We start from the raw sequence: 16,736 nt of genomic DNA, 5'->3' as shown, positions 1-16,736 counted from the left end.
GGTGAGCCCCGCAGTGTGCCGCTCTGTACGGTGAGCCCCGGTGCCGCTCTGTACGGTGAGCTCCGGTGCCGCTCTGTATGGTGAGCCCCGCAGTGTGCCGCTCTGTACGGTGAGCCCCGCAGTGTGCCGCTCTGTATGGTGAGCCCCGCGGTGTGCCGCTCTGTACGGTGAGCTCCGGTGCCGCTCTGTATGGTGAGCCCCGCAGTGTGCCGCTCTGTACGGTGAGCCCCGCGGTGTGCCGCTCTGTATGGTGAGCCCCGCGGTGTGCCGCTCTGTACGGTGAGCTCCGGTGCCGCTCTGTATGGTGAGCCCCGCAGTGTGCCGCTCTGTACGGTGAGCCCCGCAGTGTGCCGCTCTGTACGGTGAGCCCCGCAGTGTGCCGCTCTGTACGGTGAGCCCCGCGGTGTGCCGCTCTGTACGGTGAGCCCCGCGGTGTGCCGCTCTGTACGGTGAGCCCCGCAGTGTGCCGCTCTGTACGGTGAGCCCCGCAGTGTGCCGCTCTGTACGGTGAGCCCCGCAGTGTGCCGCTCTGTACGGTGAGCCCCGCAGTGTGCCGCTCTGTACGGTGAGCTCCGGTGCCGCTCTGTACGGTGAGCTCCGGTGCCACTCTGTACGGTGAGCCCCGCAGTGTGCCGCTCTGTACGGTGAGCCCCGCGGTGTGCCGCTCTGTACGGTGAGCCCTGCAGTGTGCCGCTCTGTACGGTGAGCCCCGCGGTGTGCCGCTCTGTACAGTGATCCCCGGTGCCGCTCTGTACGGTGAGCCCTGCGGTGTGCCGCTCTGTATGGTGAGCCCCGCAGTGTGCCGCTCTGTACGGTGAGCCCCGCAGTGTGCCGCTCTGTACGGTGAGCCCCGCAGTGTGCCGCTCTGTACGGTGAGCCCCGCGGTGTGCCGCTCTGTACGGTGAGCCCCGCAGTGTGCCGCTCTGTACGGTGAGCCCCGCAGTGTGCCGCTCTGTACAGTGAGCCCCGCAGTGTGCCGCTCTGTACGGTGAGCCCCGCAGTGTGCCGCTCTGTACGGTGAGCCCCGCAGTGTGCCGCTCTGTACGGTGAGCCCCGCAGTGTGCTGCTCTGTACGGTGAGCTCCGGTGCCGCTCTGTACGGTGAGCTCCGGTGCCGCTCTGTACGGTGAGCTCCGGTGCCGCTCTGTACGGTGAGCCCCGCAGTGTGCCGCTCTGTACGGTGAGCCCCGCGGTGTGCCGCTCTGTACGGTGAGCCCTGCGGTGTGCCGCTCTGTACGGTGAGCCCCGCGGTGTGCCGCTCTGTACAGTGATCCCCGGTGCCGCTCTGTACGGTGAGCCCCGCGGTGTGCCGCTCTGTACGGTGAGCCCCGCGGTGTTCCGCTCTGTACGGTGAGCCCCGCGGTGTGCCGCTCTGTACAGTGATCCCCGGTGCCGCTCTGTACGGTGAGCCCCGCGGTGTGCCGCTCTGTACGGTGAGCCCCGCGGTGTGCCGCTCTGTGCGGTGAGCCCCGGTGCCGCGCTCTTCTGCCGGTCGCTCAGCTGGCTTCTTTCTTTTGCAGATCGGTGGTGTATCAGCACAGCTCCAAGGAGTCGGCGACGCTGCAGCCGTTCTTCACCCTGCAACTGGACATTCAGCCTGAGAAGATCCGCACCGTCCAAGACGCCCTGGAGAGTCTCGTGGCCAGAGAGTCTGTCCAAGGCTACACCACCAAAACCAAGCAAGAGGTGCGTCCACCGCCCATTCATAACACTGATTTTAGTGTTTTGCCAGATAACACTTAATCTGCAGATACAGGGTTAATTTAGAGGGGAAACGCGTTAGTGCCCGAGTGTGGTACTAAAAGCTCGGCTCCAAGGAGTACATGACTCACTAGTCCCGATAGCAGCGGCTGTAACCCCGGCCCTGCGCTGACTGACCGCCGGCTCTGACTGACCGCCGGCTCTGGCTGACCGCCGGCTCTGGCTGACCGCCGGCTCTGGCTGACCGCCGGCTCTGGCTGACCGCCGGCTCTGGCTGACCGCCGGCTCTGGCTGACCGCCGGCTCTGGCTGACCGCCGGCTCTGGCTGACCGCCGGCTCTGGCTGACCGCCGGCTCTGGCTGACCGCCGGCTCTGGCTGACCGCCGGCTCTGGCTGACCGCCGGCTCTGGCTGACCGCCGGCTCTGGCTGACCGCCGGCTCTGGCTGACCGCCGGCTCTGGCTGACCGCCGGCTCTGGCTGACCGCCGGCTCTGGCTGACCGCCGGCTCTGGCTGACCGCCGGCTCTGGCTGACCGCCGGCTCTGGCTGACCGCCGGCTCTGGCTGACCGCCGGCTCTGGCTGACCGCCGGCTCTGGCTGACCGCCGGCTCTGGCTGACCGCCGGCTCTGGCTGACCGCCGGCTCTGGCTGACCGCCGGCTCTGGCTGGCATTGTGCTCGGTGGTGTATGGCTCGGCATTGTGCTCGGTGGTGTATGGCTCGGCATTGTGCTCGGTGGTGTATGGCTCGGCATTGTGCTCGGTGGTGTATGGCTCGGCATTGTGCTCGGTGGTGTATGGCTCGGCATTGTGCTCGGTGGTGTATGGCTCGGCATTGTGCTCGGTGGTGTATGGCTCGGCATTGTGCTCGGTGGTGTATGGCTCGGCATTGTGCTCGGTGGTGTATGGCTCGGCATTGTGCTCGGTGGTGTATGGCTCGGCATTGTGCTCGGTGGTGTATGGCTCGGCATTGTGCTCGGTGGTGTATGGCTCGGCATTGTGCTCGGTGGTGTATGGCTCGGCATTGTGCTCGGTGGTGTATGGCTCGGCATTGTGCTCGGTGGTGTATGGCTCGGCATTGTGCTCGGTGGTGTATGGCTCGGCATTGTGCTCGGTGGTGTATGGCTCGGCATTGTGCTCGGTGGTGTATGGCTCGGCATTGTGCTCGGTGGTGTATGGCTCGGCATTGTGCTCGGTGGTGTATGGCTCGGCATTGTGCTCGGTGGTGTATGGCTCGGCATTGTGCTCGGTGGTGTATGGCTCGGCATTGTGCTCGGTGGTGTATGGCTCGGCATTGTGCTCGGTGGTGTATGGCTCGGCATTGTGCTCGGTGGTGTATGGCTCGGCATTGTGCTCGGTGGTGTATGGCTCGGCATTGTGCTCGGTGGTGTATGGCTCGGCATTGTGCTCGGTGGTGTATGGCTCGGCATTGTGCTCGGTGGTGTATGGCTCGGCATTGTGCTCGGTGGTGTATGGCTCGGCATTGTGCTCGGTGGTGTATGGCTCGGCATTGTGCTCGGTGGTGTATGGCTCGGCATTGTGCTCGGTGGTGTACGGCTCGGCATTGTGCTCGGTGGTGTACGGCTCGGCATTGTGCTCGGTGGTGTACGGCTCGGCATTGTGCTCGGTGGTGTACGGCTCGGCATTGTGCTCGGTGGTGTACGGCTCGGCATTGTGCTTTTCTGCTCCTCAGCACTCGGCCCCCCACCGTGTAATGTTAGGGGGTCAGCAGAGCAGACTTGTTCCCCCAGAGGCCCCTATTACAGGATGCACTGAGCTGTACAGGCAGTGAGGGGTTAATCTGTGCTCTCCGCCGCGGTCCGGTTTTCCGGCAGGATGGAGGCCGTTGCTGATGTGGGCGCAGCGCCGTGTGATCTTAGCGGTAGGATTTGGTGGCGACGCCGTCATTTCTGCTCTTCACAGAACGACCACTGCTCAATTTGGGGTTTGGGTGGGACGGCGGCTCCGGTGACGCCCGGGGGGGGGGCCGCGACTGAGGGAGGCTGTGATGTCTGGGCTGGAAATAAAATGCATACAGGATAATTAACCCGAGGCAGAGCAAAGCCGCGCAGGAGACGTCTGCGGAGCTGGATAGAGCAAAGCCGCACAGGAGACGTCTGCGGAGCCGGATAGAGCAAAGCCGCGCAGGAGACGTCTGCGGAGCCGGACAGCAAAGCCGCGCAGGAGACGTCTGCGGAGCCGGACAGAGCAAAGCCGCGCAGGAGACGTCTGCGGAGCCGGACAGAGCAAAGCCGCGCAGGAGACGTCTGCGGAGCCGGATAGAGCAAAGCCGCGCAGGAGACGTCTGCGGAGCCGGACAGCAAAGCCGCGCAGGAGACGTCTGCGGAGCCGGACAGAGCAAAGCCGCGCAGGAGACGTCTGCGGAGCCGGACAGAGCAAAGCCGCGCAGGAGACGTCTGCGGAGCCGGACAGCAAAGCCGCGCAGGAGACGTCTGCGGAGCCGGACAGAGCAAAGCCGCGCAGGAGACGTCTGCGGAGCCGGACAGCAAAGCCGCGCAGGAGACGTCTGCGGAGCCGGACAGAGCAAAGCCGCGCAGGAGACGTCTGCGGAGCCGGTCAGCAAAGCCGCGCAGGAGACGTCTGCGGAGCCGGACAGAGCAAAGCCGCGCATGAGACGTCTGCGGAGCCGGACAGAGCAAAGCCGCGCAGGAGACGTCTGCGGAGCCGGACAGAGCAAAGCCGCGCAGGAGACGTCTGCGGAGCCGGACAGAGCAAAGCCGCGCAGGAGACGTCTGCGGAGCCGGACAGAGCAAAGCCGCGCAGGAGACGTCTGCGGAGCCGGACAGAGCAAAGCCGCGCAGGAGACGTCTGCGGAGCCGGACAGAGCAAAGCCGCGCAGGAGACGTCTGCGGAGCCGGACAGCGCAAAGCCGCGCAGGAGACGTCTGCGGAGCCGGACAGAGCAAAGCCGCGCAGGAGACGTCTGCGGAGCCGGACAGAGCAAAGCCGCGCAGGAGACGTCTGCGGAGCCGGACAGAGCAAAGCCGCGCAGGAGACGTCTGCGGAGCCGGACAGAGCAAAGCCGCGCAGGAGACGTCTGCGGAGCCGGACAGAGCAAAGCCGCGCAGGAGACGTCTGCGGAGCCGGACAGAGCAAAGCCGCGCAGGAGACGTCTGCGGAGCCGGACAGAGCAAAGCCGCGCAGGAGACGTCTGCGGAGCCGGACAGAGCAAAGCCGCGCAGGAGACGTCTGCGGAGCCGGACAGAGCAAAGCCGCGCAGGAGACGTCTGCGGAGCCGGACAGAGCAAAGCCGCGCAGGAGACGTCTGCGGAGCCGGACAGCGCAAAGCCGCGCAGGAGACGTCTGCGGAGCCGGACAGAGCAAAGCCGCGCAGGAGACGTCTGCGGAGCCGGACAGAGCAAAGCCGCGCAGGAGACGTCTGCGGAGCCGGACAGAGCAAAGCCGCGCAGGAGACGTCTGCGGAGCCGGACAGAGCAAAGCCGCGCAGGAGACGTCTGCGGAGCCGGACAGAGCAAAGCCGCGCAGGAGACGTCTGCGGAGCCAGAGAGCAGAGCAAAGCCAAGACGCGCAGGAGACGTCTGCAGAGCCGGACAGAGCAAAGCCGCGCAGGAGACGTCTGCGGAGCCGGACAGAGCAAAGCCGCGCAGGAGACGTCTGCGGAGCCGGACAGAGCAAAGCCGCGCAGGAGACGTCTGCGGAGCCGGACAGAGCAAAGCCGCGCAGGAGACGTCTGCGGAGCCGGACAGAGCAAAGCCGCGCAGGAGACGTCTGCGGAGCCGGACAGAGCAAAGCCGCGCAGGAGACGTCTGCGGAGCCGGACAGAGCAAAGCCGCGCAGGAGACGTCTGCGGAGCCAGAGAGCAGAGCAAAGCCAAGACGCGCAGGAGACGTCTGCAGAGCCGGACAGAGCAAACATCCAGTGCATCAGAATATACTGCAGAGGCCAGACTGCCAGAGAGCAGAGCCAGACATGCTGGAGTGTAAGAGTGCAGAGGCCAGACATGCTGGAGTGTAAGAGTGCAGAGGCCAGACTGCCAGAGAGCAGAGCCAGACATGCTGGAGTGTAAGAGTGCAGAGCCCAGACTGCCAGAGAGCAGAGGCCAGACTGCCAGAGAGCAGAGGCCAGACATGCTGGAGTGTAAGAGTGCAGAGCCCAGACTGCCAGAGAGCAGAGGCCAGACATGCTGGAGTGTAAGAGTGCAGAGCCCAGACTGCCAGAGAGCAGTGCGTTGCTCCGGGGCACAGAGCACATGAGTGCAGACCCTCAGCTGTGAGAAGCGTCAGCGCAGGTCTCCAGCCTCTGCAATCATTTACTGCAGGAAAATGGTGAAAAACTGAAGCACGAGGGGAGGAATTTATCCCACCCTCCCACTGACATTGCTCCCCTTCCTGAAGCCCGCCCTCCTCCCAGCCCCACCCTACCTTTCCCTGGTGACGTCACCCCCTGGTTACTGTTCCTTCCCCACTGCCATCACCCCCTCCTCACCCCGGTGATGATGATGATGCTCTCCCCAGTAGAGACATTGCTCTCTCTGTTGACGTCGCTCTACGCTTCTTTCGGGGATGCTGATCCCATTTCCCCTCAGTGACGTCTCCCCCAACTCACCTCGGCAACGTCTCCTCCCCTTGGTGACGTCTCACACCCCCACACTCCTCTCGACATCTCCCCCCACTCCCCTCGGTGACGTCGCTCCCTTCTCCCCTCGGTGACGTCGCTCCCTTCTCCCCTCGGTGACGTCGCTCCCTTCTCCCCTCGGTGACGTCGCTCCCTTCTCCCCTCGGTGACGTCGCTCCCTTCTCCCCTCGGTGACGTCGCTCCCTTCTCCCCTCGGTGACGTCGCTCCCTTCTCCCCTCGGTGACGTCGCTCCCTTCTCCCCTCGGTGACGTCGCTCCCTTCTCCCCTCGGTGACGTCGCTCCCTTCTCCCCTCGGTGACGTCGCTCCCTTCTCCCCTCGGTGACGTCGCTCCCTTCTCCCCTTCGGTGACGTCGCTCCCTTCTCCCCTCGGTGACGTCGCTCCCTTCTCCCCTCGGTGACGTCGCTCCCTTCTCCCCTCGGTGACGTCGCTCCCTTCTCCCCTCGGTGACGTCGCTCCCTTCTCCCCTCGGTGACGTCGCTCCCTTCTCCCCTCGGTGACGTCGCTCCCTTCTCCCCTCGGTGACGTCGCTCCCTTCTCCCCTCGGTGACGTCGCTCCCTTCTCCCCTCGGTGACGTCGCTCCCTTCTCCCCTCGGTGACGTCGCTGCCTTCTCCCCTCGGTGACGTCGCTCCCTTCTCCCCTCGGTGACGTCGCTCCCTTCTCCCCTCGGTGACGTCGCTCCCTTCTCCCCTCGGTGACGTCGCTCCCTTCTCCCCTCGGGGACGTCGCTCCCTTCTCCCCTCGGTGACGTCGCTCCCTTCTCCCCTCGGTGACGTCGCTCCCTTCTCCCCTCGGTGACGTCGCTCCCTTCTCCCCTCGGTGACGTCGCTCCCTTCTCCCCTCGGTGACGTCGCTCCCTTCTCCCCTCGGTGACGTCGCTCCCTTCTCCCCTCGGTGACGTCGCTCCCTTCTCCCCTCGGTGACGTCGCTCCCTTCTCCCCTCGGGGACGTCGCTCCCTTCTCCCCTCGGTGACGTCGCTCCCTTCTCCCCTCGGTGACGTCGCTCCCTTCTCCCCTCGGTGACGTCGCTCCCTTCTCCCCTCGGTGACGTCGCTCCCTTCTCCCCTCGGTGACGTCGCTCCCTTCTCCCCTCGGTGACGTCGCTCCCTTCTCCCCTCGGTGACGTCGCTCCCTTCTCCCCTCGGTGACGTCGCCCCCCCCGTCCCCGTCAGTATCAATAATGTTACAGCATCTTAATGTGGAGACGTTACTTATAGGAACAGGAGATGCACGAGCGAAGCCAGGGAAGCGTCTGGGAAACTCGGGACAATATAAAGAGGAGGAAAGAAAATCCTCTGTAATCCATGTGCGACGTCTGTATGCACACGAGTGATACAGGTCACATATACATAGGGAACAGCCATAGGCGAGACCCCCACAACCATAGGTGCCAGCCATAGGCGAGACCCCCACAGCCATAGGTGCCAGCCATAGGCGAGACCCCCACAGCCATAGGTGCCAGCCATAGGCAAGACCCCCACAGCCATAGGTGCCAGCCATAGGCGAGACCCCCACAGCCATAGGCGAGACCCCCACAACCATAGGTGCCAGCCATAGGCGAGACCCCCACAGCCATAGGTGAGACCCCCACAGCCAGCCGCCATCTGATCACAGAGGGATACAGGTAACTAGCACTAATAAACCCGACCTGAGACTAAATCCCGGACCCCCCATCTCATAAATCACACACAGAGATGACGTTTCAGAAGCCCCGTCCTGGAGCGTGGCCCCCGCCACCACCCGCCATTCACACATCTATAACGCACCTGTGCCGGTGTGTAGACTTCAGTGGTGCCCGCTCCTCAGCTGTAATTCTTTAAGTGATATGGGGGGTCCGGGATTTAGTCTCAGGTCGGGTTTATTAGTGCTAGTTACCTGTATCCCTCTGTGATTGGAGGACAGCTGGCTGTGGGGGTCTCTAACATGATTGGCACCTATGGTTGTGAGGGTCTCACCTATAGCTGTGGTCTATGTATATGTGACCTGTATCACCATCTTGTGCATGAAAAAGGCACTGTGTTGGTCACAGCATCACACATGGATTAATGTGACGTTGCGCCGCGCCCCCCCAAGTCGTTGCTTCCCTCAATAACATCACTCCTCTCAGTGACATCACTGTCCCCCCCCCCCCACCCCAGTGATCTCATTCCTCCCCCAGTGACGTTGCCCCCCAGTCGTTGCTCCCCCAATGACATCGCTCTTCCAGGTGACGTTGCCCCCCCTATGACATCGCTCTTCCAGGTGACGTTGCCCCCCTATGACATCGCTCTTCCAGGTGAAGTTGCCCCCCCCTCAGTGAGGTTGCTCCCCCAATGACATCGCTCTTCCAGGTGACGTTGCCCCCCCTCAGTGAGGTTGCTCCCCCAATGACATCGCTCTTCTAGGTAACGTTGCCCCCCCTCAGTGAGGTTGCTCCCCCAATGACATCGCTCTTCCACGTGACGTTGCCCCCCCATGACATCGCTCTTCCAGGTGACGTTGCCCCCCTATGACATCGCTCTTCCAGGTGACGTTGCCCCCCCTCAGTGAGGTTGCTCCCCCAATGACATCGCTCTTCTAGGTAACGTTGCCCCCCTCAGTGAGGTTGCTCCCCCAATGACATCGCTTTTCCAGGTGACGTTGCCCCCCTATGGCATCGCTCTTCCAGGTGAAGTTGCCCCCCCTCAGTGAGGTTGCTCCCCCAATGACATCGCTCTTCCAGGTGACGTTGCCCCCCCTCAGTGAGGTTGCTCCCCCAATGACATCGCTCTTCTAGGTAACGTTGCCCCCCCTCAGTGAGGTTGCTCCCCCAATGACATCGCTCTTCCACGTGACGTTGCCCCCCCATGACATCGCTCTTCCAGGTGACGTTGCCCCCCTATGACATCGCTCTTCCAGGTGACGTTGCCCCCCCTCAGTGAGGTTGCTCCCCCAATGACATCGCTCTTCTAGGTAACGTTGCCCCCCTCAGTGAGGTTGCTCCCCCAATGACATCGCTTTTCCAGGTGACGTTGCCCCCCTATGGCATCGCTCTTCCAGGTGAAGTTGCCCCCCCTCAGTGAGGTTGCTCCCCCAATGACATCGCTCTTCCAGGTGACGTTGCCCCCCCTCAGTGAGGTTGCTCCCCCAATGACATCGCTCTTCCAGGTGACATGGCTCCCCCCGGTAGCAGGCAGCTCCGTCCTTCGGGGGTGATGGAGGACGGGCGGCAGATTCGCCGTTCTCGGCACGCGGCGTCCTGTAAACATTCGGCGCGCCCTCGTCTCCAGATTACTGTGTTACGCTGCTGAGCGGCGGCTGATTGAAAACAAATGATAAGTGTCCGGCGGTGCAGACCCGCACAGAGCGTCCCGTCACTGCCCGCTGCTGATAACGCCACGCTGCATCCCCATCCCCCGCTCCCTCTGCTCACTGACTGTCAAGTCCTTTGATTGCTGTCAGTGAATGTCACACGTGCTCTCTGGCAGCCTATCCTGACACTGTACTTGTCACAGCTGAGGGCCTGTTACAATGTATCGGAGCAGCACACATTTCCCAGCCCGCAGCTCTCTCCTGCCCATTAGTAGTGCAGTCCCAGCGTGCTGGGCAGATGATGGGGGGGGGCTCCCTGCCCGTGGTCTTACCGGAGTCCCCGGTCCCCCGGTGCCCGGACCTGGCGACCATTGTGCTGTGAACGCCTGTTCCTCTTCTTCCAGGTGGAGATCAGCCGCAGAGTGACGCTGGAGGAGCTGCCGCCGGTCCTCGTGCTGCACCTTAAACGATTCGTGTTCGAGAAGACCGGAGGCTGTCAGAAGCTGGTGAAGAACATCGAGTACCCGGTGGACCTCGAAATTAGCAAAGGTGAGAGGGATGGCGGTGAGAGCAGTGCTGCACATCTGCTGTGCTAGTGATCTCTGCAGGGTCCTGCGCACACGCCTGGCGGGCGGGGGTCCTGCGCACACGCCTGGCGGGCGGGGGTCCTGCGCACACGCCTGGCGGGCGGGGGGTCCTGCGCACACGCCTGGCGGGCGGGGGTCCTGCGCACACGCCTGGCGGGCGGGGGTCCTGCGCACACGCCTCGCGGGCGGGGGTCCTGCGCACCTGCCTCGCGGGCGGGGGTCCTGCGCACCTGCCTCGCGGGCGGGGGGTCCTGCGCACCTGCCTCGCGGGCGGGGGTCCTGCGCACCTGCCTCGCGGGCGGGGGTCCTGCGCACCTGCCTCGCGGGCGGGGGTCCTGCGCACCTGCCTCGCGGGCGGGGGGTCCTACGCACCTGCCTCGCGGGCGGGGGTCCTGCGCACCTGCCTCGCGGGCGGGGGGTCCTGCGCACCTGCCTCGCGGGCGGGGGGTCCTGCGCACCTGCCTCGCGGGCGGGGGGTCCTGCGCACCTGCCTCGCGGGCGGGGGTCCTGCGCACCTGCCTCGCGGGCGGGGGTCCTGCGCACCTGCCTCGCGGGCGGGGGTCCTGCGCACCTGCCTCGCGGGCGGGGGTCCTGCGCACCTGCCTCGCGGGCGGGGGTCCTGCGCACCTGCCTCGCGGGCGGGGGTCCTGCGCACCTGCCTCGCGGGCGGGGGTCCTGCGCACCTGCCTCGCGGGCGGGGGTCCTGCGCACCTGCCTCGCGGGCGGGGGTCCTGCGCACCTGCCTCGCGGGCGGGGGTCCTGCGCACCTGCCTCGCGGGCGGGGGTCCTGCGCACCTGCCTCGCGGGCGGGGGTCCTGCGCACCAGATAAAGAAACTCTGCCTTCAGCGACCCGGCATCTGCTGTGAACCGTCCTCTGGGAGACTGTGGTGTCTGTTCTTGTGTCACCGCCGGACGGGTGTGAACGCGTCCCTAACCCGTGTCTCTTCCTCCTCCGCAGATTTGTTTTCTCCCGGTGTGAGAAGTAAGATTAAGGGCCAGAAGACCTACCGGCTGTTTGCAGGTGAGTGTCCCCTCATCTCATCATGGCTCCTTTGTAAGATCTCTGCTTGCTGTCAGGTTATGTTATGATCCGGTAACCGTGGTAGATTACAAAAAACTCCCATTGATAGAAAAACACCAAGAAAAACAAGAGTTGTTGGAACCTGGGCTGACCGCAATCCCCTGACTATCAGACCACACTAGAAGTAGCCGTGGAGCGTTCCTAAACACCTAGACGCCTCGTCACAGCCTTGGAAACTAGCTACGCCTCACAGAATGAAATGATGAACTCTACCTTGCCTCAGAGCAGTCCCCAAAGAAATAGCAAGCCCCCTACATATAAAGATTACGGTGATGTAGGAAAACACGATACACAGATTGGAAAAATAGAATTTAGCAAAGGTGAGGCCCAACTAACTAGATACAAAGGAAAGAAAAGGAACTGATAGACCAGCAAGGCAAAAGAGCTGTCCTATATAGACCAGCAAGGGAAAAAGAGCTCTCCTATATAGACCAGCAAGGGAAAAAGAGCTCTCCTATATAGACCAGCAAGGGCAAAAGAGCTCTCCTATATAGACCAGCAAGGCAAAAGAGCTCTCCTATATAGACCAGCAAGGGCAAAAGAGCTGTCCTATATAGACCAGCAAGGCAAAAGAGCTCTCCTATATAAACCAGCAAGGGCAAAAGAGCTCTCCTATATAGACCAGCAAGGGCAAAAGAGCTGTCCTATATAGACCAGCAAGGCAAAAGAGCTCTCCTATATAAACCAGCAAGGGCAAAAGAGCTGTCCTATATAGACCAGCAAGGGCAAAAGAGCTCTGCTATATAGACCAGCAAGGGCAAAAGAGCTCTGCTATATAGACCAGCAAGGGCAAAAGAGCTGTCCTATATAGACCAGCAAGGGCAAAAGAGCTCTCCTACATAGACCAGCAAGGGCAAAAGAGCTCTCCTATATAGACCAGCAAGGGCAAAAGAGCTCTCCTATATAGACCAGCAAGGGCAAAAGAGCTGTCCTATATAGACCAGCAAGGGCAAAAGAGCTGTCCTATATAGACCAGCAAGGGCAAAAGAGCTGTCCTATATAGACCAGCAAGGGCAAAAGAGCTGTCCTATATAGACCAGCAAGGACAAAAGAGCTCTCCTATATAGACCAGCAAGGGCAAAAGAGCTCTCCTATATAGACCAGCAAGGGCAAAAGAGCTCTCCTACATAGACCAGCAAGGGCAAAAGAGCTCTCCTATATAGACCAGCAAGGGCAAAAGAGCTCTGCTATATAGACCAGCAAGGACAAAAGAGCTCTGCTATATAGACCAGCAAGGGCAAAAGAGCTCTGCTATATAGACCAGCAAGGCAAAAAGTACTCTCCTATATAGACCAGCAAGGCAAAAGAGCTCTGCTATATAGACCAGCAAGGCAAAAAGTACTCTCCTATATAGACCAGCAAGGGAAAAAGAGCTCTGCTATATAGACCAGCAAGGCAAAAAGAGCTCTGCTATATAGACCAGCAAGGGCAAAAGAGCTCTGCTATATAGACCAGCAAGGCAAAAAGAGCTCTGCTATATAGACCAGCAAGAGCAAAAGAGCTGTCCTATATAGACCAGCAAGGGAAAAAGAGCTCTCCTATATAGACCAGCAAGGGAAAAAGAGCTCTCCTATATAGACCAGCAAGGGAAAAAGAGCTCTCCTATATAGACCAGCAAGGGCAAAAAGAGCTCTCCTATATAGACCAGCAAGGCAAAAAGAGCTTTCCTATATAGACCAGCAAGGGCAAAAGAGCTGTCCTATATAGACCAGCAAGGCAAAAGAGCTCTCCTATATAAACCAGCAAGGGCAAAAGAGCTCTGCTATATAGACCAGCAAGGGCAAAAGAGCTCTGCTATATAGACCAGCAAGGGCAAAAGAGCTCTCCTATATAAACCAGCAAGGGCAAAAGAGCTCTCCTATATAGACCAGCAAGGGCAAAAGAGCTCTGCTATATAGACCAGCAAGGCAAAAGTGGTCTCCTATATAGACCAGCAAGGGCAAAAGAGCTCTCCTATATAGACCAGCAAGGGCAAAAGAGCTCTCCTATATAGACCAGCAAGGGCAAAAGAGCTCTCCTATATAGACCAGCAAGGGCAAAAGAGCTCTCCTATATAGACCAGCAAGGGCAAAAGAGCTCTCCTATATAGACCAGCAAGGCAAAAAGAGCTCTCCTATATAAACCAGCAAGGGCAAAAGAGCTCTGCTATATAGACCAGCAAGGGCAAAAGAGCTCTGCTATATAGACCAGCAAGGGCAAAAGAGCTCTCCTATATAGACCAGCAAGGGCAAAAGAGCTCTGCTATATAGACCAGCAAGGGCAAAAGAGCTGTCCTATATAGACCAGCAAGGACAAAAGAGCTCTCCTATATAGACCAGCAAGGGCAAAAGAGCTCTCCTATATAGACCAGCAAGGGCAAAAGAGCTCTGCTATATAGACCAGCAAGGGCAAAAAAGCTGTCCTATATAGACCAGCAAGGGCAAAAGAGCTCTCCTATATAGACCAGCAAGGGCAAAAGAGCTGTCCTATATAGACCAGCAAGGGCAAAAGATCTCTGCTATATAGACCAGCAAGGCAAAAAGAGCTCTCCTATATAGACCAGCAAGGGCAAAAGAGCTCTCCTATATAGACCAGCGAGGGAAAAAGTACTCTCCTATATAGACCAGCGAGGGAAAAAGTACTCTCCTATATAGACCAGGCTTGTCTGCATTAGGACTTCCTTAATTCCCATTTAACGCCGACACCTGTCTGAGTCACAGACTCAGACTCAGCTTCACTACCATTCCTGGCCACCAGAGGGAGCTACAAAACAGCACCCACACAGACGAGATTCACAACAGTTAAGGGTACTTCTCACACAGCGAAATCGCTGCTGAGTCACGGTTTTTGTGACGCACCAGTGACCTCATTAGCGATCTCGCTGTGTGTGACACTGAGCAGCGACCTGGCCCCTGCTGTGAGATCGCTGCTCGTTGCACACTGCTCTGATTCATTTTTTGGACGTTAGTCTCCCGCTGTGAAGCACACATCGCTGTGTTTGACAGCGAGAGAGCAACGATCTGAATGTGCAGGGAGCCGGCGTCTGGAAGCTGTGGACACTGGTAATCAAGGTACACATAGGGTAACTAAGCGAAGCGCTTTGCTTTGTTACCCGATATTTTCCTTGGTTATCAGCGTACGCCGCTCTCAGGCTGCCAGTGCTGACTCCCTGCACACGTAGCCAGAGTACACATCGGGTAACTAAGCGAAGCGCTTTGCTTAGTAACCCGATGTGTACCCTGGCTACGAGTGCAGGGAGCCAGCGCTCAGCGGTGTGCGCTGGTAACCAAGGTAAATATCGGGTAACCAAGCAAAGCATTTTGCTTAGTTACTCGATATTTACCTTGGTTACCAAGCACAGTATCGTTTCCACTGGTCGCTGGTCAGATCTGCCTGATTGACAGCTCACCAGCGACTATGTAGCAACGCACCAGCGATCCTGACCAGGTCACATCGTGGTCGGAATCGCTGGTACGTCGTTTCGTGAGACGGTACCCTTTATGGCTCCCGGCAAGCAGAGGTCATGCAGATGGCTTGTGATCTATGTGCGCTGCGCTCAGTGTGTCCGCGCCATCTGATCTGACCCTCATTTGTGTTCTCGTCTTCTCTCCGTCAGTGGTCTATCACCACGGTAACAGTGCCACGGGCGGACACTACACCACGGACGTCTTCCAGATCGGTCTGAATGGCTGGCTACGCATCGACGACCAGACTGTGAAAGTGATCAACCAGTACCAGGTGGTGAAGCAGACGGTGGAGCGCACGGCCTACCTCCTGTACTACCGCCGCGTCGACCTGCTGTGACCCTGCGCAGCGCCCCTGCGCAAGACTCCTGCTTCATAGGACACAAATCTACAGTTTTCACCTCCTTTTTACCCTTTTTCTTGAGTGCCCCCCTTTGTTTTGCTCCCCCCATTATTGTTCCTCCAGTTTTTTCCCCCCCTTACATTTTATAGATTAGATTAGGAGGAAATGTGTAAGAACTCTTTCACTTTGCTTTGGGGACCCCACATCCCCGGACGGGTGCGGGTCAGGAGTGGCCGAATGTGCAGCTGCTCCCCTTTTTTCGGGATGCAGACAGCAATGAGACGATGCTGTCATCCGCTTAGTGAGATTTTATGACATTACCGAAGGCCTTGTGCGGCACGGAGCGCCCCCGTCTGGAGGCCACAAGAATCACGAGATTATCTCCGGGCCGCTGTGCAACCATTGCCCCAAAAAATACGGAAAAAAACGCGGCGTCAGGACTGACGCTGGGACCCAGGCAGAACCTGGCGGGGGAGGGGGATGGGTCTTATTACACAGAAATAGATTTTTATTATTTTTTTAGCGTCTCGGATAGAAGCGGCTGCGTCGCCTCTCGGGCACCCACGCGCTTCGCCAAAGACTCAGTGCACCAGCATTAATCGATCAACACGCGAGAACAGTCCGGCCGGTCAGGCGGCACTTCCTCGCAGCCCCCCGCCGCGCTCCCCCGATCACTGACTCCAGAGGTGCGGACCAGCCGCCGCCTCTACAATTTATAGCAGAAATCTGATTAAAAATAATGATAGAAAAATAATAAAAAAAATGTTAAAGTAGCAAAAAAAAAAAAAAAACAATGCAGAGAAGGCTTTATATTCAGAGTTGCTGGGAGCGACCTGACGTATTCGCGTTTTAACCCCTTTCCTGCTGGAGAGGTGCAGCGAGCACCTCCTCTCCGGCAGAGGAAAGGTTTTAAAACTTGGTGGGGGGGTGAAGACATAAATAAGTGACACCCCCCTTCCCCCCCGAGTGTGTGCGGAGGGCCCGAATAATGACGCTGATCTGTGTACGGCGGAGGGGAGAGGCGCTTGCGGCGGTCGGCGGCACGTCCTCTCCTCCGGCGGGCGGTTACTCATTGTACACAGTTTAGTTATATCTTGGAGTACAAAGTCTTCGCCATCAATAAAAATCACCATGTTGGTTTAACCTCTCGCGTCCTGGACTGGTATTATTGTTTCCCCTGCAGCTGCGCGGTCAAAAGTGTCCGCGGACTCCGGTGTCATCAGTCGCCGGATCCGGACGTGGAAAGTCCTCATCTCTGACATATTTTACTGCTGAACTCGCTGTTTCCTGCTCTGACCACTGCCAAATAATAAACTAGTCCCACATACTGTACGATGGCGGAGGTGGCACCGCAGTGATCACCGAGCAAGAGTCACATCACTGAGAACACCTCCTATCCATCACCAGAGATCAGCGGTGACATCACTGAGAACACCTCCTATCCATCACCAGAGATCAGCGGTGACATCACTGAGAACACCTCCTATCCATCACCAGAGATCAGCAGTGACATCACTGAGAACACCACCTATCCATCACCAGAGATCAGCAGTGACATCACTGAGAACACCACCTATCCATCACCAGAGATCAGCGGTGACATCACTGAGAACACCGCCTATCCATCACCAGAGATCAGCGGTGACATCACTGAGAACACCGCCTATCCATCACCAGAGATCAGAGGTGACATCA

At 59.5% G+C, this 16,736-nt stretch overlaps 1 protein-coding gene across 1 annotated transcript in view; it reads left to right on the top strand.

Annotated features, from left to right (window-relative positions):
• USP10 (ubiquitin specific peptidase 10) overlaps nt 1–16,184 on the top strand; it is a 44,619-nt gene extending 28,435 nt beyond the window's left edge. The window contains 4 exon segments of the mRNA XM_075326258.1: nt 1,520–1,685; nt 9,991–10,135; nt 11,133–11,195; nt 14,851–16,184. Coding sequence (XP_075182373.1) covers nt 1,520–1,685; nt 9,991–10,135; nt 11,133–11,195; nt 14,851–15,038 — 562 coding nt within the window. The 3' untranslated portion in view covers nt 15,039–16,184.
• The last annotated feature ends 552 nt before the right edge of the window (nt 16,185–16,736 follow it).

This window comes from Anomaloglossus baeobatrachus, chromosome 10 (assembly GCF_048569485.1).
Source record: "Anomaloglossus baeobatrachus isolate aAnoBae1 chromosome 10, aAnoBae1.hap1, whole genome shotgun sequence".
NCBI classification, from domain to species: Eukaryota; Metazoa; Chordata; class Amphibia; order Anura; family Aromobatidae; genus Anomaloglossus; species Anomaloglossus baeobatrachus.
This window is presented reverse-complemented; position numbering and strand designations above follow the sequence as displayed.